The 24,443-nt window shown below is 42.5% G+C and overlaps 2 protein-coding genes across 4 annotated transcripts in view; one reads left to right on the top strand and one right to left on the bottom strand.

The window, feature by feature from the left end:
• The window catches only part of CLVS1 (clavesin 1), a 277,818-nt gene extending 273,614 nt beyond the window's left edge, over positions 1-4,204 (top strand). For 2 of the 3 annotated variants that reach the window (XM_045008049.1, XM_045008048.1), the window contains exon 6: positions 2,954-4,204. In XM_045008049.1, the coding sequence (XP_044863984.1) occupies positions 2,954-3,041 (88 nt within the window). In that variant the 3' untranslated portion in view covers positions 3,042-4,204. The remainder of the gene's footprint in view (positions 1-2,953) is intronic. The other variant, XR_006577528.1, reaches the window with a different exon arrangement.
• Positions 4,205-5,729: 1,525 nt separating this feature from the next.
• Positions 5,730-24,443, bottom strand: part of LOC123365314 (aspartyl/asparaginyl beta-hydroxylase-like) — a 127,743-nt gene continuing 109,029 nt past the window's right edge. The window contains exons 23-26 of the mRNA XM_045008047.1: positions 21,381-21,516; positions 20,460-20,551; positions 16,205-16,338; positions 5,730-8,242 (exon numbers count right to left, since the gene is read on the bottom strand). Of these exons, the coding sequence (XP_044863982.1) occupies positions 8,092-8,242; positions 16,205-16,338; positions 20,460-20,551; positions 21,381-21,516 (513 nt within the window). The 3' untranslated portion in view covers positions 5,730-8,091. The remainder of the gene's footprint in view (positions 8,243-16,204; positions 16,339-20,459; positions 20,552-21,380; positions 21,517-24,443) is intronic.

The raw sequence follows: 24,443 nt of genomic DNA, 5'->3' as shown, positions 1-24,443 counted from the left end.
CTATGGCTAGAATGAGCACTGTACATTCCAAGTGCCTTTGCTTCTGTGAGGGAGAGCGCACATTCTCTGCGACATCGAGTTAATCACCGGAGGGGGCTTCTCACTTACACTATATTCATAGGGAAGGGCTGCGCTCATGAAACAAGGAAATGATTACCTGCCATGCTGAGAGCACTAGGATTAGCTGCACAGAGCAGAAAGGGGTGAGGGAGTAGGATTTGAATGGTTTGTTACATTGCATAGGACCTTGCTTTTATGTCTCTTCCTCTCCACATCACTAGGCCACAGGAGGTTAATTATGTGTCGAATATGAACAGTGGTGAGTGACACATTGTTTCTCTGCCATCTAAGCAGAGAAACAAAACCCAGGTGCCCTGGATGCTCAGGTGCTTGAATGGTGAATTAAACGAGTTGACAGGCTTCAGGGGAGAAACATGTTTAACAGAGGGAGATTGGAAGGCAGGAGATGAAGCACAGCATACCCGGTCCAGAAGGGAGTTCCAGGTGTATGGGCCCACATGAAAAAAGGTGAGAGGAGGAACCTGGGAAGGATACAACAGAGGTGGTGAGACCTGCAGCCTTTCAGAGCAAAGGCACTCAAGTGAGGAGTGATGATAAAACTTGAACAGAGATGTCCAGAGGTGGCCACTGAAAGGCAGCATTTGGCAATCATGATATTTTTTTCCATTATACGTAGAAGAGGAACTATCTGTGGTATGTTTGCAAATGTTGATTTTTTTAAATTGCAACCACTAGGGGCATAAACCAGGCTTTGCAGAGGAAAAGACAGAGACTATGAATGCTGTTTTTCCTCTTGGTTTCAGTTTCTTGATATATTACTGTAGTGTGCATGCATGTATATGCATAAACACAGAGAAAAAGAGACTATGTTCTTATTTGTTGCATCATTTTCACATTTGTGTAATGTGTTTTTATGTACTAGAGCTGGGTCCAATCTCTATTTTTGTGTGAACTCAAACATAATGGATTCAGTAATCTTTGTGTTTTAAAATGCATGAATTCTCCATGCAGTGGATATATTTGGGGAAATGTATTTTCACTGAAACATTTGATACAAAGACTTAATATTAAGTATCTAGTTCTTATGATCTAGAAAATCTAGAATGATGCTGCTTGGAGATTTTTTAAGTTGAAAAAATAGCTATTAAAAAAAGCTATTTAAAAGTCTAGGGTTTAAGAAAAAGGTTTAGAAACTTGAAGACTCTACTAATTTACCAATCAGTCCTCACCAAGATTTGTCCTCTGTTCTCAGTACCGCAGGATGTATTCAAGTAATGGTTCTTATCAATTGTCCAGTAGTATCAGTGAGCAGTGAGTCAGATAGTGGTCAAACAGAGGTTATCGTAATATTAAGGACTAGGAATTAGAGACATGTACTGTAGGTAAGGAAGTGGCAGTAATCCGGGATAACTGTATCAAGGAAAGACTGTTCTTTAAAACCATACTGATTATCATGTGGTTTATGATTTTATTTCTATCTTTTTTTAATTTTAAAACTTGAAATGATTTCCCCTTTGGTTTATTCTTAAATATTAAAACCAAGTGATTTTGCCCCAACAAACAACAAGTAAATTCCTGCCCCAAAACACAGATGACTGAGGTATGGAGACATAGTGCCAATAACAAGAAACATTACTGGCACTATGCAGCATATCTATTCTACAAAATACACTGGCCCTTCCCTTCTTAAATTGTGAGCATGGGCAAAGGTAAAGGCAAGTAGCTCCAGTAAAATGAATGTGTTTTATTTTTTCCTGTTAATTTAACACATTCAGTTTTAATTTTTGCATGTAATCTTGCCACTATCAAATTAAACTCCCCTTAATACTCACTCATTCACTCCTCTCTAACTGCTCATAGGCACACCACAAAGCTTAGCACTGAATGACAAACTACCAGCTTGAGGATGGAGAGATGGCTTTAAAATGGTCTGCTGTTTAAAGTGAGTTTATGCAAGCCAAGTTGTTTCAGGTAGAGAGGGTTGTGATCTACAGATCTGAGCACAGGACTGGGAACCAGGGACTCCTCTCTTCTCATCCTGGGTCTGACCCATCTGTGGCCTTGGGCTCGTCACAGAAGCTCTGTGCCTCAATTTCCCATATTTGTAAATCAGGGTTAATTCTTTCTTGCCAACCTCAAGGTATGTCCAAGAATAAATTAGGCATCAGTCCTGCAACCACAGGGCACACATGAGTAATTTTACATATCTGAGTAGTCCCATTAAAGTGTTTGCAGGATCAGACCCTTATGGCCTTGTCCAGAAAGTGAGCCCCCTACAAATCCCATTGTCTTCATTTCAGCACCTCACAAGAACTGCCATACTGGGTCAGACTAAAGGTTCACCTAGCCCAGTATCCTGTCTTCTGACAGTGGCCAATGCCAGGTGCCCTAGAGGGAATGAACAGAACAGGTAATCATCAAGTGATCCATTCCCTGTGGCCCATTCCTAGCTTCTGGCAAAAAGAGGCTAGGGACACCATCCCTACCCATCTTGGCTAATAGCCATTGATGGATTTCTCCATGAATTTATCTAGTTCTTTTTTGAACCCTGATACAGTCTTGGCCTTCACAACATCCTCTGGCAAGGAGTTCCACAGGTTGACTGTGCAATTGTGTGAAGAAATACTTCCTTTTTATTTGTTTTAAACCTCTCAGGGTCAGGCCTTTACTTTACAGTAAAGAACATGAATGATGATGCGTAAGTGTCAGATAGTTAAATTGGACATGTAATAAACAAGTGGTATTCCTGTTAAATATATGTTTTCCAATGATTTTATATAGACTATATATAGTAAAACCAATACTTTTATGCATTTCAATTAAGCACCGTAGAAAAAGTAAAGGTCACAAGATCCTGAAGAAGCTAAGGCAGGTTGAAAATATTAGTATTTCTGCCTTACTCTTTCTTAGTGTGTGTGTGTTTTGCTTTCAGGTCTCAGTCTGTGGTGGAACCTGGCACGCTGAAACACGAGGAACTGGGTGAGAGCGAGAACACCCAACTTCTACTGGCTCTAGACTGAGTTCTGCATCACCAACACACACAAACGCATTGCCAAATTTCAACAGCACCAGAAACCTGCGAAGCACACAACACGCTTTAAACATTCTCTCTCTCTCTGTGCGCTCGAAAACAGGTCCTCCATTTGTCCAGACCAACTAATGATTGTCACCAGCCACCTGTCTGTGCAGCCAAAGCTAAACAAAGACAGAGATTTCTTTTGGTGCAAGATGCTAACTAAGATAAAGTAAGGAGTCTAGTTGAAAAAAAAATTATTTTCTTTTTTCCTTTTTAGATTTGCAATGTTAAAATGACTGAAAAGCGAAGGATGAGCTCCTTTGTACACATACAAATGATGCACAGATGGAAGTTTTTCTGAGTCATTATGCAGGGATGCGCTTTAATTTCCTAAAACAAAGTTTAGATTAAGTGCATTTTAAAGTACAGTATCTTGAAGTTAACCTGTGCAGTCTAATTATTAGGTTTAATGTAGCTTGCAGACCTGAGATAACAGCATCGCCAATACCCTTCAATCCCTACCAAGGTTTTTTAAAAAAACAAAATAAAACCCAAAACATCACCAGCATAATGTCATTCAACATTACAGTATGTGATATCCTCCTGGCTGCTTGCAGGGTTCACTTATTTCTGTACCCTGCAAAGATTATTCTTTATTTATGAAGCCTTTATAAAACTGTCAGCTAAATGTAATGAGCTATGTGGGCAGCAGCCACACACAATTTGAAATGCAATTATTTAATTTTACCAATGTGTTTTTCCACAGGCAACTCTACAGCCTGTTAGCCCTGTGTGTGCATTGGGGAGGGGAGGGGGAGTCAGAAAAAATTCACTGGTGATTAATGGTTCAATCCAGATTGTTTCATTTAGGTCACTACAGCAAATGAAAGCTCTGCAAATGAAAGCTTCCTCCTGCAATCAGCTAAAGGGGTAGCCAGAAGGATCTGCTGATTGCAGATGGTGGCTGTGGTTGAATCAGAAAGGGAAACCTTAGAATGAATTCTATCACACAGTGCGTCGACTGGAAGGAAATGTGGAAGAACAGAAATGTAGAACTGAAATGCCAAAGATCAGTTTGTTCTCTCTCTCTTTGCAAAATGAATCTCATCCCTACATTGAAATGGAAATAGATAAAAATAATAATAAAAAATCCACTTAAGAAATTGCATCTGCTGTGACTTTATTTCTTCAAACCGCTGTACAATTCTTTTGCGTGCACTTTTTACCATCCATTCAGTTGTGCTACATGGCATTTATTAGAACAAGTGGTCGGTGCCCATATGTCAAATAAGGTAATTGTAAGCCAGATACACAACATGAGTTGACAGTGGACAGCATAATACTCTTTTAAATATGCCTCGGGTAGGGCCACATAACTTGTGAGTGGTACACTGAAGCGATGACATAGTTCAACTGGGCATAGTCATCCCTAATGAATGAAAATAAAATGTGTTACCTCTAACTGACAGAGTATCACACTTATACGTGGCCAGAAGGGGTCTGTCAGATACTATTATACACAACTAGGGATTAATACAGCTGCTAATGTTACATGTAGAATAATTGCAGAAAGAGTATAATTTATGTTGGTTTTTATTTCTCAGCAGTATGGGGTAGATATAGGGCTTGATCTGCAAGGCACTAAGAGCTCTGTAAGGTGATGCTGAAGTCAACAAGTGTTGAGGGCCCTAAGCACTTTGCAGGAATGCCCTGAACCACAGATGAGCACTCAGCATGTTTCAAGATTGAAGTCATACATCTTAGGGATCCCTCACCCCCATTAAAATCCATGGTAGAATACACTAGGCACATTGGCAGGCAGTGTAACACAGCATTGCTCCACTGGCTTCAATGGAGACTGTACTGTAGTGAGAGAGAGGCCTTGTTTTACAGCCTTTCTAGTTAACACACTTACCTGTATTGCCACTGAAATTATACTCTCACGAGAACAGTGATCTAACATTTTGTAAGTCATGAGGTAGAGAGAAAGAAGACTAAGAAAAACTTAGCTGGGGAATTCTGCAATACATTTTAGTAGCCTGAGTTTATTTAAGTCAGAGTTGTGTAGCTGAAGTGTTTTGAAAGCCATTGAATTCCTAAGTCCATGAGCATCAGTCTCTATAAACGATTAGAAAGCCCATTAAGCTGTTATGACTAAAACATACAATGGTGACATGAATAAACATCTGTGTTGGCCTGTAATATATATCTCAAAATATCAGGGCATGAATATAAGATGGTGGTTCTCATTTAAATTCTGTGCATAGGTACATGAACAAGAAAAAGAACAGGAAAAAGACATTTAATTTTTCACTGACCTTACTGGTATGATACAAACATTAGATTGTACAGTCCTTCTCTGTCAAATTGCTTCCCTTTGTTGAATGAATATGAAGGACAAAATGTTTTACTGAAGATATTTGTCACTTTAAAAAGCATTTTCATTTGTTTCTTCCATTAGCATTTCCAATGTAGAAAGGTTCTCTCTTAGGGGGGGAACATCAGTTTGCAACCTAAAAAGCTTAAAATGATGTGTCACGTATAGGCTGTACAATTTTAGAGGTTCCTCCATATGCTATTCCAATAACTACATCCAAGAAAAAATAGCCTTCTTGACTCCTTGCCACCAAAGCACAACAGAAGCAATTTCAGTGGTGGAGAAGCTACTAATAATGAAGCCACATTGCCACACTCAAGGTACTTCAGTTTTTAATGCACAATATAGCATCCCACACTATTTAATGAGCATGAATACGTTTATAGGTCCATGTTTAGTGCTGAGTGCTTTAATGTATTTGCTGATCAAAATCCCAAATGATAAAGCAACTACCTTCAGAGGAAGAGAAAAGAAATGCTACTAAACAATACCAGAACAATCAGAGCTACAAGAAAAGCACGACACAAGTTTTCACAAATTAAAAACTAAATAATATCTGTTATATCTCTAGAGGCTGGGTGTTAAATCCAAGCAATGGAAATTGCAATGTAGTTTAAGGTGAACTCTAAAAGGAAACAATTTTGGTTCAAAGCCAAACACGTCTTGATTCATTCTTTAAAAATTATTTTATCATTTATCTTTTTTAATCATTTTACAGTATTACAAAATATGCCATGCAACTAAACAATTGGCTGGAGAGGCTGCCTCCCAGTGAGCCCAGTTATACTGAGCACCTCATTTATAAATAGTTTTCATACATCGGTTCTACCAAATCCTCCCAATAAGCATTTTTACATGTCTTAAATTGTGAAATGAATATAATTATTTTAGGATCTCCTGATAATTAACCTGAGAGTTGTGAATTTCTTATTGTGGTGGGTATATAGTTGTCTCTGGTTTAGAAAGCACATCCAAGCTTTTCTGGATCATGACTGGCTGAGACTGAAGTCTTGTTCCGTGCATGATCATCAAATTTTGCTTATCCAAAAGGAAATAAAATTGCACAACTCCAAAAAATAGTTACAGCATCTCACGGCACAAACCATCATGCAATGTGTTATATGGCACTATATGATCTAACTATTTAATAAATCCAAAATCTGAGTGGCTCTTAGTTTATAGGAATACAAAGTTAAGGCTGTTTTTTCAACATTGCCACTTTAATGAAGTAAACAATCTCAGACAGTCTGATTATGGCATATGGAGTATGTGCGCATGGTGCTTAGATACCATGATATAAGGCACCTTAGTAACACAATACATTTGACAGTTTACTGCAATATGAATTTTTCCCAAGCCTAAGATTGGAAGAGGCCCGTTCTCTGGAGGTATAACTAACAAAATCTAAGCACTCTAATTTCTGACATGGAAGTTAATACATTGAAAACTAGATTCAAAGCTGTTCTTATCTGGCTCCGCATTCTAGCAGGAAGTCAGTGCTTCCAGGCAAGGATCAGAATTCCAAATCAGAATTTGGTCCTCTGCTCCCAGCTCAGAGAATTCTGTTTCTCTTCTATTTAGGTTATTATTCTGAGGAATGACCACTTAGGTCAATCTAGAAGCAGCCCCTAGAAGGAGCTGTGTCCAACTCTTCTTGGACAGAAGATGGCATGACACAAGGGGCCTTGAAATGACAGGGAACAAAGCAATTAACTACAAAATCCTAAAGTTATTGAGCACCTGCAACTCCCACTTAAATCAATGGATGTCCCAGTACTTCCCAGGATGAAGTCCTAAAATTGAAGAGATCCTTATAGCTGAAGGAGACTTAAAGGATTCTTTCATTCTAGGAAAACAAAACTGATTGGATATCAGTATTTAAACTCTATTAACTGGCAGTTAAATAATACAAGTTACTATTTGCATTTCCAGATGGCAAGAAAAGACCACACTTAGCAAAAGTAAGATCTGTTCATGTAAAGCTTCTCCCTCTGCTAAAAGCTGGAGGTGCACTTATTATACATATTTTTTAAAAAATTAGTGGTTCACAAAAGGAAACGATCAATGTATAGCTATGATAGAAAAATACAATTACCCATGTAGAAAAATACAAAATAAAACCATTCATTCACATTATCTACAGTTGATACTATATGCATATTGTTTCATACTTAAAACATTTATGATTAGAAACTGCATGGAAGAATTTCAAAACTAGTTGTGTGCTAATGTTTATACACATCTAATGTATACATGTCATTACCAGGTAGCAGTGCACGTACAAATCAGATATTTGTGCATTAACCTGGCCAATAAGGTGACTAACTAGCTCCGTGCATATGTAGGTCTGTAGTACTGGTACACATAATACAGACATGTCACAAACATTTGCACATTCCTGATTTTGAAAATTTGGCCTTATAGCTCTTTGGCTGACAAGAGTATTATTTTCCTTGCAGCCTACAAGCAAATCTATCAGATCAGTGCCATTTCAGTATGAAAGAGAATGGAACATTTGTAGGTAAGTCCATAGTAATTGTGGAACAATTTTTTCACATCTTCTAGCCCCTAGAAGGCTGACATTTTCCACACGACCAGCCAAATTAATGTGGCGTATTTATATTTGCAGACTCCAACAGATTAAACCTCATCTGTTTCTTACATCAGAAATGACCTCTTAAATGGCAGGAAGGGTGCGTCTCTGTTGGGGTGTTAACTCAGGGTGCCACACATCCACAATGAATATCAGCCGATAACTGTCAGCATCCTGCCACACTTCATGCTCGAAAGAGTCATCAAATATAAGAACCTTCCCTTCTTCCCAGGTTCTGTAATAGAAAAGAACATCCTTTATTATTGCTTTTTGGACACCCAATATGGGTACTTATCTGGGCAGGTATTTGTTCTGGAGATGTTCTTTTGTACATAGAGAAGGTATAATCAACATGTTTTGCCATAAGTAATCTAGTACTTAATAAAGAGAAATGAGATGTCTGTATCAGAGCTCTGAATGAAATAAACTATAGAAAGTTCAGTTTGATGTAGTTCCATTCACTGAGTTATACTATTATGTTCTCTCTCTCTCTTTGTATGCATACAGGAATATATATATATTAGGGATCTGAGTCTAGGAGGTATTGACTATCCATCATTCTCAATTATCTGGATACTTTAAATCAAGTCCTCCCCTCGCCCCTGCCCTTTTTAGACATGTACTATTATAGAATAACGGAAAGATGAGCAATAGCCAGCAACATAGTTTTAAAATAAACAAATCATGTCAAACAAAATGGATTAAAAATAACAGAATTACAAAATTAAATCCTGGTTCAGACTTAATGTCAAGAATGTGAGCAGACTCACTGCATAAATCTTTCCAAGATCAGAGCCTAAGAGCGTGTCTACAGGGGAAAGCTTCACTAGTATAGTTTATTTTGGTATAATTATGCTGATATAACTAAATCAAAAGTGAGTCCATGCTGCTCTGTCCATGCCTTTTTAAGCTACAGTAGAACCTCTGTTTTACGAATTGGGAATTGAAGAGTTTGTAACATCAAAAAAGCATAAATGGAACATTTCAAAATGATAGTAGGTCTGGTGCATACATTGCAGCACTGTACACTGCAGCACTTTCTTCTTGCCCTTCCAGCCACTGCAAAGTGATTTCCAATGCCCTGAAAGCATTGGAACATGAAGGGATGACAGCTTTTTCTTCACTGACATCACTTTCATTATGTGATTTCCCCCCCCACCCAATCGGGAACAATGGTTCATACAACTGGTCATTTTTAAGACTGGTGTTTACAAAACCGTGGTTCTACTGTACTTTGCTTGCTAAGTGCTGCTTCCATTGAGTGTGACACCATGTGGACACAAACACATAGCACTGTGAGTGGGTATTCCAGGGTACAAAGCACTGCTAGACAGGAAATGTAAAAAGAACAGGAGTACTTGTGGCACCTTAGAGACTAACAAATTTATCTGAGCATAAGCTTTTGTGGGCTACAGCCCACTTCTTCGGATGCATAGAATGGAACATACATAGAATGGAACATATAAGAAAATATTTATACATACAGAGAACATGAAAAGGTGGAAGTACCCATACCAACTGTAAGAGGCTAATTAATTAAGAGAAGCTATTATCAGCAGGGGAGAAAACTTTTGAAGTGATAATCAAGATGGCCCATTTTGGACAGTTGACACAAAGGTGTATGAATCTATTTCCCCATGTTAAAGTAGCCATTCCCCGTCTCTGTTCAAACCTAAGTTAATGGTATCTAGTTTGCATATTAATTCAAGTTCAGCAGCTTCTCGTTGAAGTCTGTTTTTGAAGCTTTTCTGTTGCAAAATTGCCACCTTAACATCTGTCACTGAGCGATTAGGGAGGTTGAAATGTTCTCCTACTGGTTTTTGAATGTTATGATTCCTGAAGTCAGATTTGTGTCCATTTATTCTTTTGTGTAGAGACTGTCCGGTTTGGCCAATGTACATGGCAGAGGGGCATTGCTGGCACATGATGGCATATATCACATTGGTAGATGTGCAGGTGAACGAGCCCCTGATGGTGTGGCTGATGTGATTAGGTCCTATGATGGTGTCACTTGAATAGATATGTGGACAGAGTTGGCACTTCAGCAGGTGGGTATTGTAGTTTTAAGAATGCTTGATAGACATCTTGTAGGTGTTTGTCTCTGTCTGAGGGATTGGAGCAAATGCGGTTGTATCTTAGAGCTTGGTGTAAACAATGGATTGTGTGGTGTGTCCTGGATGGAAGCTGGAGGCATGTAGGTAAGTATTGCGGTCAGTAGGTTTCCAGTATAGGGTGGTGTTTATGTGACCATCGCTTATTAGCACAGTAGTGTCAAGGAAATGGACCACTTGTGTGGATTGGTCTAGGCTGAGGTTGATGGTGCGATGGAAATTGTTGAAATCATGGTGGAATTTCTCAAGGGCTTCTTTTCCATAGGTCCAGATGATGATGATGATGTCATCAATGTAGCGCAAGTAGAGTAGGGGCATTAGGGGACGAGAGCTAAGGAAGTATTGTTCTAAGTCAGCCATAAAAATGTTGGCATACTGTGGGGCCATGTGGGAAAATAACAGAACACCACTAGCCATTACCTTCAGCCCGTAACTAAAACCTCTCCAGCACATCATCAGAGATCTACAACCTATCCTGAAAGACGATCCCTCACTCTCACAGATCTTTGGAGACAGACCTGTCCTCGCTTACAGACAGCCCCCCAACCTGAAGCAAATACTCACCAGTAACCACACACCACAGAACAAAAACTCTAACCCAGGAACCTAGCCTTGCAACAAAGCCCGATGCCAACTCTGTCCACATATCTATTCAAGTGACACCATCATAGGACCTAATCACATCAGCCACACCATCAGGGGCTCGTTCACCTGCACATCTACCAATGTGATATATGCCATCATGTGCCAGCAATGCCCCTCTGCCATGTACATTGGCCAAACCAGACAGTCTCTACGCAAAAGAATAAATGGACACAAATCTGACTTCAGGAATCATAACATTCAAAAACCAGTACGAGAACACTTCAACCTCCCTAATCACTCAGTGACAGAGGTTACGGTGGCAATTTTGCAACAGAAAAGCTTCAAAAATAGACTCCAACAAGAAAAAGATGAACTTGAATTGATATGGAAACTAGATACTATCAACTTAGGCTTAAATAGAGACTGGGAATGGCTGAGCCATTACAAACATTAAATCTATTTCCCCCATGTTAAGTATCTTGTCAAACTGTCTTAAATGGGCTATCTTGATTATCACTACAAAAGTTTTTTTCCCCTCCTGCTGACAACAGTTCATCTTAATTAATTAGCCTCTTAGAGTCGGTTGGGCAACTCCCACCTTTTCATGTTCTCTGTATGTATATATATCTCCTCACTATATGTTCCATTCTATGCATCCGATGAAGTGGGCTGTAGCCCACGAAAGCTCATGCTCCAATAAATTTGTTAGTCTCTAAGGTGGCACAAATACTCCTGTTCTTTTTGCAGATACAGACTAACATGGCTGCTACTCTGAAACCTGTTTATAAACAGAGGCAAGGTGAACACGATAAGAAAGACTTGTCATTACATTAAATTAAGGATCATTAGATGATCCTGAAAGCATTGTGAAGCACTCCAGTTAAAAGATAGGAAACAAAGGGTAGGAATAAATGGTCCATTTTCAGAACGGAGAGAAGTAAATAGTAGTGTCCCCCGAGGGGTTTATATTGGGACCAGTGCAACATATTCATAAATGATCTTCAAAAAGGGTATGTAGTTTGCGGGAAAAGTTTGCAGATGATACAAAATTACTCAAGACAGTTAAGTCCAAACCAGACTGCAAAGAGTTACAAAGGGATCTCACAAAACTGGATGACTTAACAACAAAATAGCAGATGAAATTCAATGTTAAATGCAAAATAATGCACAGGCCAAATATAATCCCAACTATACATGCAAAATGATGATGCCTAAATTAGCTGTTACACTTCAAGAAAGAGATCTTGGAGTCAATTGCAGTATAAGAATCCTTCTCACTGTGCCTGTATCATCCTGAACTCATTCTCCAGCTTCAGAAGATTTAAAAATTATCTCCAGTCATCAATGAGACAGACACAACTGAATAATGTAACTGCCCTTAACTTGCATCAAAACAATACCCAGGAACCGAGATGTAAATAAGACTGCTGACAGTTTCATCCAGAAAGCTACAGTGAAACAATGTCTTTAAACTGGGACGCTAGTGAAGACAGCTTGTGATTGCAATGATTTTAATATACCGTAATTCATGATAATGTAATTATGTAGTTCATAACAACTGAATAATTATTAAAATAGTAAATATACCAATGATAGACACATTCAATAAATAGAATATGAAAGACTGTATAAATATGATGAAAATAGCTTTCCCCAAAAAACTGGCAGAATACTCCCCCCAAACACACACACACCTCTTCAAAAGCACCCACCAGCAAAAACAAAAATCAGCACCTATGTGTTCTGACTTTAGTAAGAGTACGTGAGTAAGAATATACATCACAATTTTAAACATAACCTGTGTCCCTTAAGTGACTTGCCACAAGATGTCAGAACATGTTATATTAGAGCTGAGTAGGTCTAATATTTATTTAATTTTCTTTCTTTATATAGGAATTAGATACAATGCTCCTGTCAGATAATTTTTAAGTTATTATCTGCAAAACTTTGTTTTTTTTTTAAATAGAGTTTTCAATTGCCGAAGTAGTTGCTGGAATTACTGTTAAAGTTGCCCCCACCTTCAAAATCTGAAATGGTGCCCCTGTAGGCCAGCACAGAATCCCCCCACTCCCGCCATGCACAGCCCATTGGCTTGATGGGAGCTGCCCCTCCCGCCCAAAATAAAGAAATAAAAAACTATGCCTCCGGTGGAGATGGGGTTGTGGGGCAGAGAGATGGGGGTTGTTGGTAGGGGGGCGGTGCCTCCAAAATGGGTTGGCTTGTGTTTGGGGCTTGATTGTTAGCAGGGGGCAGTGCTTCTGAAATGAATTTGGCTTGTTCTGGGCTTGCTATGAAAGGCAGTCTTCAGCTTTGTTATCTTGTCAGATTTGGCAATGCCAGGAAGGATTTCTATATCATTTGCTCAGAAGAGAGCTCTACTATAACCTGTTTTAGATGAGAAGGTTTTGCCCTGGCTTTATGGAAGGGTCTTATTTCACTCCCATTATAAATCACGATTACATTCCTTGAGATAAGGTCATTTTATTTCGATACTGAAACATCATGTACCACCACTATTCAGCATCTTGTATGCTACAGCTTTTAGAAGGCCAAAAAACAGCCTGGATTGTTCCCCACACCCTAAGAATTGAATGCTACCATGCTGTGATCCAAACAAACACACAAAGACTTTGAAGGGGGTGAATGAGTAAAATGTAAGGCTAGACTGTGCGCTTGGCTGCATGCCCATGAAAGGGTACATGGGTACCGACTTCGTGGGTGCTCCAGGGCTGGAGCACCCATGGGGAAAAATTGGTGGGTGCTCTTCACCCACCAGCAGCTCCCTGCCCTGCCCCAGCTCACCTCCGCCTCCTCCCCTGAGCGCACCGCAGCTCCACTTCTCCCCATAGCTCCCAGTGCTTGTTGTCCTAAACAGCTGTTTCGCGGTGGCAAGCACTGGGAGGGAGGGAGGAGAGGGGGAACGCGGCACACTCGGGGAAGAGGTGGGGCTGGGGCCGGGATTTGGGGAAGAGGTTGGAATGGGGGCAGGGTGGGGACAGGAGGGGGCGGGGCAGGGCCAGGGGCGCAGGGGGGTTGAGCACCCACCAGCACTGGGAAAAGTTGGCGCCTATGAAAGGGCATCGTGTGAAATAAACCTGCCTCATGGTCTCAAGGACTTTAAGGTCAGAAGGGACCATCATGATCATCTAGTTTGACCTCCTGCGCATTGCAGGCCACAGAACCTCACTCACATAAGTTATGTCACTCAGGGGGGTGGCTTACATTCCCACTCGCTCGCCTTGCCTCTGGGTGCCTAGGAGTAAATGAGCACTGCATTTCCATTACTCTGCACTACACAAGGGGGGCAGGGAGTGGGGAGGTGTGGAATCAAAGCTCTGACCCCCTACCCCACCAGCCTGCAGAGCTGAGCCAGCTCAAGTGGGTGGGGTAGTAATTTGCTACTGGTCTTAAGCAGCCAAGAAACTTCACCACATGACGCCTGATGTAACGCCATGAACTGTCCCTCTGGCTGGCACAATGGTCTCACTAGACTATGCATGTTTGAGGATGATGATGATGATGTCATCGTCATCATCGTCGACTTAATCAGCAAGGAAGAAGCAGACCTGTCTGAGAGACAATTCCTTTTCTGTACTGCTCCCACCTTGCCTCACCAATGTGCCACCCCATGTACAGGGGAGGAGGAAAAGTAAAACCTAACCCTTAATTTTTATTATTGCAAATATCGTCATTTGGGGTGGGAGGAATTGTGTCTTTGGTAATGAATATTCAGCTCCTGCTGAAGTATACTGGAGCTGTACATGTCAGTGTAGCAGAACCTGGCCCTTATATATTAGTTTTACATTTTTAATAAGTGAATTTAGTGTGTACAGAATGTGCCAGACTCAGAGCCCTGGGGACTGAAACCCTCTCTGTACAGAGCAGTAACACCACCAGCTTCCCTATGCTTTCTAGACAAATACCAGATGTGGAGGGACCAGTGCAACAGGTGAGAGGGTAGTTCAGTCTCCAGGCCACTAAGCTGTCTGCTCAGATTATGACAAATAAGAATGTCAGTTATGATCATGGATTGAGAGTTGCGGACACCGGTTCACTCGGATCTGGAATGAGACCCACCACTTTGTTTCATACAGGTCAACGAACAGCCATTTCATAACTCTCAGTGACTACTGACCTGAATTCACAACAGTGACTGAAAGGTGGAAGGCGCCACACTCATTAACAAACCCCTAAGCCATCTAGCCACCACTCCCTCCTGCCCAAATGTGTACAGTACCTTCAAGCTATTTCAAAAACTGAGCTGGAAAGCTGAGAACTAATGTATTCATCAGTGATTAGACAAAACATACTGCAGCAGCTGCAATGCTGACACTGTGATGGAATATTTAAATGAGGTACATGCTGGCAGGAGTCCCAACACTTCTGCAAACAGCTAGATTATTAATAGTTGAAAACTCCTACTCTCAGAATTCTATAAATCATCCGCTCTGGTTGGTTTACAGAAGACTTCAGTCAACTACATGTTGTCATGATGCCTGATGTGTTTTTCATCACCACATGCATCTCCACAGTAGCAGCATGCACTCAGATGCTGTCATAGGCGTGCGTATGCTGTAAGAAATATACTAGCTCTCTGAAAATTCCCAGTGTAAACAATAGAACTCCTGGGGGGTTGAGGTGGTGGCTAAGTGAAAGGCAAATGTTTGCAAGTTAAGGTAATTCAGTTGCTTAACTTTAACTTAAGTTTTATATTTTTGTGGTTTTATTTATAATGCCATAATCAGGCATCAGATGCTACAGTTTGGTCTTCCATATGTTTCTCCGGGGATTACGTTCCCTGAGCTCAAATATCCAGTTATTGTTTTTTAAGGTGAGCAAACGGAGATTGAACAGGTGTGCAATGCAACGTAAGAGAGCAGTTTTCCTTCTTAACACATTTTAAAATGAAGACAACTTTTTATCAGATCCACATATTGGGACAAATCCTCTACTCCTGTAAAATCAGCATAGCTTCACTGGCTTCAACTTCAATTGAATTGAAGTCAATGGAGCTATGCCAATACATGCCAGCTGAGGACCTGGCCTATATGGGCAGACTAGAGCGCTCTTTATCCACAGCAGTAAAGAAGTAAACAGAGCTGCAGTGAAGAGTCTAGATTTTGCTGATCAAGATGACTGATCTCCAAACAGAGGAAAGGGAAAAATGGCATAACTCTTGCATTCAACTGGTAAATGTCATTGGATTAACGGCCTATGATTCAAAGCCTTTGACCTATGGACACAATTACTAAGAGAAAAATGGCCGTGACATGAAAGAGCAGGTTTCATCTCAAAAGAGTGTTGGGTCACTGCATGATAATAAATTCATTTATTTGTAACAAGTTCTAGGGACCAAACTGCTTGTTATATATTTTAATTGCAGACCCCTTTGCCAGCAGCCCACACACATCAGAATTGTCTTTTTTGTTTTGCGGGTCACATCTGTAAGCAGGTGCAATCCAATTCTTTAAGCCTTAGGGAAGAGAAGGAAACAAACATACCTGTTCTCCTCGGCACATCGAATTCTGCAGCCTTCTTTTGGTATAACCAAGCCCAAATGCATCCTCAGCCTACAGTTAGTAGGCCCTGTGTGAGGCCAGACATGAGTCCCTGGGTGCATGACGGAATACTTGATCTGCAAACAGAAATACAATTGTTTAATCAGGTCACTTTCACTAACCTTCTCCTAGAAGAACAGAACTTTACTACAGCTGATTCAAGATGAATCATGACAGCCCAACATTGCAGTACGCAGTGTTGCTGTAGCTGTGTCTGTCCCCGGATATTAGACAGACTAGGTGGTGAGCTAATATCTTTTATTGGACCAACTTCTGTTGGTGAGAGAGACAAGTTTTTGAACTACACAGAGCTCTGCTTCAGGTCTGGGAAAGGTACTAAGGCTATGTCTACACTTCCACTTATGTCAGTATCACTTATGTTGCTCAGGGGTGGGAATAAACCAGCCCACTGAGCGAAATAAGTTACATCAACATAAGCGCCAGTGCGGACGCTACTTGGTGGGAAAGCTTCTACCACTGACGTAACTACCACCGCTCGTTGGGGTGGATTAATTATGTCACCAGGAGAGTTCTCTCCACTTGGCTTAGAGCAGCTATCCGAGAGATCTTACAGCAGCTCAGCTGCATCGGTACAGCTGTGCCACTGTAAGCTTTCTAGTGTACACCTGGCCTAAGAGTGTCACAGCTAAATACGAGATCGAACAGATAGTTTAGCATAAGTAGTTAGTACATATCCTAAGGGATCGTTCAAGGGGAAGTGGTGCATTAACCCCACTCCAGTCATAGGGAGGTAAGGAGGGCGGGAGAAGCAGCTGTGGGGTGGTTTACTGGGTTACAGATTGTTGTAATGAGCCATAAATCCAGCCTCTTTTTTAACACCATGATTTTTAGTGCCTAGCAAAGTTATGAATTTAAGCTCTGAGGCTTATCTTTCGACAGTGTTGTGCAAATTTCCTTTGAGGAGGAGGACTGATAGGGCAGATATAGAGTGATCACTTTGTGAAAAGTGTTCACCCACAGATAATATGGTGGTGTTGTCGTCTCATTTTCTTGTGTGAGTTCATCTGAGAACATAGAGATAGTCTGGTTTCACCCACATAGCTGTTATTGGGGCATTTAGTGCACTGGATGAGTCCACCACCTGTTGTGACAGGTATGTATAGGACCCATGGATTTTGAAAGCTGTGTTGTGTGGAGTGTTGATCATTGTAGCCATGGAGCTCTATTTGCAGGTTTTACATCTATTGTTTTAGCAGGGTCTGGTGCTGCTTTGAGTTGGTGTGTCCCGGTCTGTGGGCAGCTTGCTTCTGATGATGAGCTTGGAGAGGTTGAGGAGTTGTCAAGGTTCAGGAAATATTTCTTTCAGGATGGGTCCCCATTGAGTACGGGTTGTAGTTGTTTGATGATACCTGTGTGAGTTCCAATGTGGGGTGGTACATGACAACTAGGGGTGTGCTGTCAGTGGGGGTTTTATTTCTGTATTGAAGTAGGTATCATGGAACAGGCCACCCAAATATCCCAAGAGAACCTTCTTCAACACAGAGATAAAACCCCCACCAACTGCACACCTACTGTCCCACACTGGACTGCATATGGGGTATCATCAAACAACTTATGCCATATATATAATTCATAAGCAGTAGTGAGCTGGAGCGGGTTCCCACCAGTTCCCAAGAACCAGTTGCTAAAATTAGACCACCGTGGAGAACCGGTTGTTAAAGGGTCAAGGGGTGGGCAAAGAACTCCGGTCCGCAGGCCGGACCATCCTGTTGCTCCCAGGATTCCCAGCTGGGGAGGCTGAGGTTCCCCTGGCCCCTCCCCCGTTTCCCCCCCAGCTGCAGTGTGGCCAGCCGCCGCCACCAGCTGGGCAGCTCAGCTGAGCTCCTGAGTCATCCTGCTGCTTTGAGCTGCAGGCAAGGTAAGGGTGGGGGGGGGGGGCTGCAAGCTCCAGGGCCGCTGGCTGGGGGCAATTTTCCCCAGGCCCTTCAGGGGCCCCCGGTCCCACGAGTATATCTCTCTCCCGCCCCGGCCCCTCCCCCGCTTCCCTCCCCTTAAATCAGAACTTTTTATAGGGAACCGGTTGTTAAAATTTTGGCAGCTCATCACTGTTCATAAGTACTGCACCACACATACATTATTAATATATAACATCCATAAAACTGCATTAAAATATCGTTACATCTGTAGAGTCAAGCATTCAAAATTTAGGAAATGCCAGAATTAAATTTGCCCATGCTACTTTATTCGACTCTGTTATGATATGCAATATGATATAATCATTATATGGTACAACATACTATTTTTTCCACAGGATCTCTGCCTCATTCAGTGAATGGGTAGTTAATTATTCAATATTTCTTTTTTAACCTCATTCAGTATGTATCCCCAGACTTTATTTAATGCACACCATCCAAACCCTGTGCTGAATACAAAATTATGAATTTCCATACAGGTGTTTCTACAATGCTCTCCTCAAAGTATCTGAGTGCTTCAAAAACATGAATGAATTTATCTTTACAACACCCTGCGAGTGTATAACTCTATTTTATGGAAAGGGAACTGAGGAACAGAGAATTCTTTAACAGGGTACTAAATGGGAGGAAGCAGTAGATGTAATATAGCTTGCTTTTAATAAGGCTTTTGACACAGTCCCACACGACATTCTCATAAGCAAACTAGGAAAATGTGGTCTAGACTAAATTACTATACGGTGGGTGCATAACTGGTTGAAAGATTGTACTCACAGAGTAGTTATCAGTGGTTCACTGTCAGACTGGGAGGAAGTATCTAGTGGGGTCCTGCAGGTCTGTCTGAGATCAGGTACTGTTCAATGCTTTCATTAATTACTTGGATAATGGAGTGGAGAGCATGCTTATAAGATTTGCAAATGACACCAAGCTGGGAGAGGTTGCAAGAACATTGGAAGATAGGATTGGAATTCAAAACAACCTTGACAAATTGAGAATTAGTCAGAAATCAACGAGATGGAATTAAATAAAGACAAGTGCAAAGTACTACACTATGGAATGAAAATACAAATGCACAATACAAAATGGGGAATAACTGACTAGGCAGCAGTACTCCTGAAAAGGATTGAGGGGTTATAGTGGCTAACAAATTGAATATGAGCCAACAACATGATGCAGCTGTGAAAGAGACTACTATTCTGGGGTGTATTAACAGGAGGTAATAGTCCCGCTCTACTTGGTGCTAGTGAGGCCTCATGCAGGTTACTGTATTCAGTTTTGGGTGCCACTCTTTCAGAAAAATATGGACAAACTGGAGAGAGGTCAGAGGAGAGCAACAAAACTGATAGAAGGTTTAAAAAACCTGACCTATGAGGAAAGGCTAAAAAAATGGGTATATTCGTCTTGAGAAAAGAAGACTGAAGGGTGACCTAATATCAGTTTTCAAATAGCTTAAGAACTGATATAAAGAAGTGATCAATTATTCTCCATGGCCTCTGAAGGTAGGACAAGAAGTAATGGTCTTAATCTGCAGCAAGGGAGATTTAGACTAGATATTAGGAAAAACTTTCTAACTATAAGGTAGTTAAGCACTAGAATAGGCTTCCAAGACAGGTTGTGGAATCCCTGTCACTGGAGGTTTTTAAGAACAAGTTAAACAAACACTTATCAGGGATAGTCTAGATATACTTGGTCCTGCCTCAGCAGGGTCCCCTTCGGAGGTTCTTTCCAGCCCTACATTTCTATAATTCTTTAAATTTGGAATGCTTGACTTTGCAACCCTATCACCCTTTTAATGCAGTTTTTGGATGTAATTTCCTAATTAAAACATTGAAAAAACAGACATTTCATCCTGACCCAGCTCGGGTCATCAGCTGGGTCTGGACATTTAGATCCTCAACTAACTGAGTAACTAGTAGCAGGAGTAGGCTGTTACCCTCTATGTGAGCCAGGCACTGGGCAGGGATGAGATATATACTTTGCCAGCATCCTGTGGCAAGTTTTAAAGTTGCCTTCCAGAGGCAGAAACCTGAGGAAGGGCAAATGGAAGTGGCACTCCCACCTGCCTGCCTTGAGGTGAATCTTCATGCTGACCCACAAGCCAGATTGGTGCAAGTGGGTTTAGTTTATAACTCCCTGAACCAGCTTCAGTGGCTCTGGCTCACTGAATGAACTCTGCTCAAGTTAGTGTCCCCTATGTGTACAGTGCTCATTGGCATCACCTTACCCCACCCTCTTGGATTGCAGTAATGAAGCATATCAATAAGTACCTGTCCTCTTCGGCACCCTGTAGTCTCAGGGAATCTTTCCAATAAAGCACATGTTTTATGGACGCCTTTACAGGCATTTTCATTTTTTCTTCCTAACAAAACAAATTGGCAAGTGAAACACTATATAAATAATCTCTACACTTCCCACTCACATAAGCATGTTTCATCCAAAGATTTCAAAGAGCTTCCTACAAAAGCCAGGTAAGTGTTACAGTTCCCATTTCACAGAAGCAAAAAGAGGATAGACACTGAAACTGAAGCAAGAGAGATGGGTTGTAATATTATCAGTTTAAGTTATGGCACCCTGCTTTTAAATCATTCATTTCGGGTATGAGTCATAAGATGATGAATGAGGCTCTATGGGGAAAAAGAGATGCGACTCCCATCAAGACAAACTATACCTCAGTGTTGAAATTATATATTTTAAAGTTCTTTCTCATGTGTAAATCCCTACACTACCTAAGGTCATTCCAACATTCAGGCCTCCCACATCATAGCTCAGAGAAAGAGCAGCTGGCTTATTAAAACAAACTGTAGCTCATATAGTTTCTGAATGACAGAATTGGTGACAAAAGACTGGCGATACATTTTTTCCTTCCCACCTTCTCTCCTTCCTCCGGTGCGCTACGGACTTTGCTAGAACAAAATCTTGGCAACCTTGCCAAGAGATGGATATCATGTTGGATTCTGCACGTGCTTCTGGGCAATGTGATTTAGCATAAAGAATTCTTGCTCACTATGCTCAGGGTGCAAATACCATTTTATTAGCTGCCTTCTTCCACAGGCTCAAATTACGGTTCCGGAAATTTAACAAAATAGCACTGGTTTTGCAAAGCTATGTTACTATCTCTTATTCCAGAATATTGAGTGAACAGAGAGGAGGGGGCAATGGGAAGGAAGATTAATAAATAGGTTACTTACCTTGCTGCCATAATGTGAACTGGCTCCAATCTCCCTTTTCTCGCAGGTTCTCATCTTCAGGTAAGAAGAGGCCTTTTCCTTTATCCATCATAGCAAGCCCTTCATCACGAATAAGCTTCCAGTTTTTTTCTAGGGACTGTAGTGAGAACCACCATTATTATTCTGAGAATTTGTGTTCAGTTTTAGTACCTCTTTAGTTTTTCTGTCTCTCTCTTTTTAATTTAACAGCAGTAACAGCGTTCATCATTGTCAAGTTTCCTTATTTTCAATTTCTGAGAAGACATATTAAGGTTGTAAAAACAATCATCATGTCGTTCTTCAGATTCGATTACTTTTGTGTCATAAAAATTTCAATAATCCCCAGTCAGCTCGCAGACTGGCCCCTACTTTAATTTGCTTTTTGATTAGCCTATGGGCTGTGTAACAGATCATTTTATATTGAAAGCTAACAAGAGTGCTGATCTATTCAATCTCAGTACACTAGTACTTGGCATACTCTTGAGACAACAAATCCACTACAATAATCTGAAACTCAAAGCGCCAACTGAGTTTTACAGTTCAAAGTGGAACAATGTAAGCACTCTCCTTAACTCTGCAATTATAAGTTAAAACTTCAGTGAGGTCTACTAAGCTTCATTCGCATGCTCTCATACTATTGAAAAGGAAGATAATATTTTACTTGAAATTCCAGCGGAAGGATTATATACACACGCTCTCTGAAAATGGTGGACAAGTTTAAATGGTGAACATCTATCCTCTGTTTATCCAGTATGCATTCAAAACTGAATCACTCTTCAAAAGTTAGTATGAGAAATTTAAAGCTCTACTCCTCGCTGCTTCCTTAGGACATTATGTTTGCATAGAAGCTTATAAATTACAGAATTAATATTCTAATTGTAGCGAGTACTTTTAATCTTACAGTCATATAAGTGAACACAGTAACAATTGGACCTAATGATACAAAAATGATTTCTCTTTCCCAGCCATTTACTTGGTTCACTGAACCACATTTTGCATGAAACAATTTTGCATTTCCCCCTCCAATTTTTGAAAACAAAAGCACTTGTGTAGGAATCTTTCAATTCATCTCAACATGCAAAATGGGCTCTTACTGGTACATCTCCTTATCATCTGTTTGAATGTGATGGGCTAGATGCAAGGATTGCTGTGCGAAATTTTAAAACCTGTGTTAATGCAGGAGGTCAGACTAGGTAACCATAATGGTCGCTTCTAGCCTTAAAATGTGTGAATCCATGAAATTTCCATTTCAGTTCAATGGTGCATTGCCACTTGACTTTCTTCAGTTAAACGACAGGCAGCAAGCGGATCCCAGGAAATGGATACCTTGATATAACCACAAAGCGAAGATGTGATTGTAGCATGGGCAGGGCAGGTACAAGGATATTTTGCACCCTAGGCAAAACTTCCACCTTGCGCCCCACCCCCCTTGCACATTGGTTCATTGACGGGCAAATCCCAACGAGCCTTTATAGACCCCAGGGCCAGCCTGCCCAGGGGCTGCTCCCAGAGCAGGTTCCCTTCTCCCCACCCCCGGAACTCCCCTGGAGGGTGCAGAGCCCTCCCCACCCCACCCTGGCCACCCCCCGCCCCAACACCACACACTGGCTTTGCCGGGCTTGGGCTGCTGCAGCAGCAGCTCGGCAGGGAGGAGCCGCCTTCCAGAGGCACTGGAGAGCCAGAGTGTCCCACTTGTGGCGGTGAGCCCCAGCCATGGAGGAGCTGGTGCGGTGCAGGGGGGCAGCAGCCCTGTAAAGGCAGCGGGCTCCTGCAGGCTGCAGCAGATGCATGCGGGAGCCAGCCCCCATGCGCCCCCCCAGCTCCCCCCTCGCCTTGGGTTACCATATTTCAACAATCAAAAAATAGGATGGGGGAGCCCCGCCCCCATCCACTCCCTCCCACTTCCCACCCTCTGACTGCCCCCCTCAGAACTCCCAACCCCCACCCCGCTCCTTGTCCCCTGACTGCACCCTCCTGGGACCCCTGCCCCTAACGGCGCCCCAAAACCCCACCCCCCTACCTAAGCCTCTCTGTTCCTTATCCCCTGACTGACCCCTCCTGAGACCCCCACACTCTAACTGCCCCCCCCAGGACCCTACACCCTACCTGTCCCCTGACTGCCCCAACCCTTATCCACCCCCCCACCCCCAGACAGATCCCTGGGACTCCCACGCCCCATCCAACCACTCCCCGCCCCCTGACAGCCCCCCCAGAACTCCCGACCAATCCAACCCCTCCTGCTCCCTTACTGCCCCCCCGGGACTCCCCTTACCATGCCCATGCTGGTCAGATGCTGGCTCCATGTGGAGGCAAAACATGCTGCCGAGCTGCCGGGTGCACAGCCCCTCTGGGAGGGGCAGCGGCTCACATGCCCGGGAGCCACAGAACCCGAGCATGGTGAGGGGGGACAAGGGGGCGTGCCTGCCTGGGCTGCGGGCGGCAGCCCCTGCGTGCGCCCCGGCTCCCCCCTCTCCGCACTCAGGCTCTGCGGTTCCCAGAAGTATGGCTCAGGCCCCGCGCCCCAGCGGCTCACGCTCCCGCAAGCCGCAGAGCCCAAGTGCAGTGAGGTGGGAGCCGGGGGGCACATGGGGGCCACCGCCCGCATGCATCTGCGGCAGCCTGCAGGAGCCCTTGGGGGGGGGGCGGCGCAGCTTGGGCAGGAGGGCTGGGGGATGCGGCTGCTCCCCGCTAGCGGCACTGCCGCCTTTGCAGGGCTGCTGCCCCCCTGCGCCGCGCCGGCTCCTCCATGGCTGGGGCTCACCGCCGACACAAGCGGGAGGCTTTGGCTCTCCGGTGCCTCCGGAAGGCAGCTCCTCCCTGCCGAGTCAGGGCACCGCTTTTTGGCACCCCCAACCACTCGGCGCCATAGGCGACTGCCTAATTCGCCTAGTGGTTGCACCAGCCTTGAGCATGGGTAGGTATGTTTGTGTTAGCTTTAATTTAGCTAGCACAGGTAACAATAGTAGTGTAGACGTAATGGCACCAGCTAGCAACCTGAGTACATACCCCAGCTGGCTCCGAGAGCATGCCAGATTGGCGCCAGTT

This window comes from Mauremys mutica, chromosome 2 (assembly GCF_020497125.1).
Source record: "Mauremys mutica isolate MM-2020 ecotype Southern chromosome 2, ASM2049712v1, whole genome shotgun sequence".
Classification (NCBI taxonomy): domain Eukaryota; kingdom Metazoa; phylum Chordata; order Testudines; family Geoemydidae; genus Mauremys; species Mauremys mutica.
The sequence above is the reverse complement of the archived record's forward strand: the minus strand, read 5'-3'. Positions and strand labels throughout refer to the sequence as shown.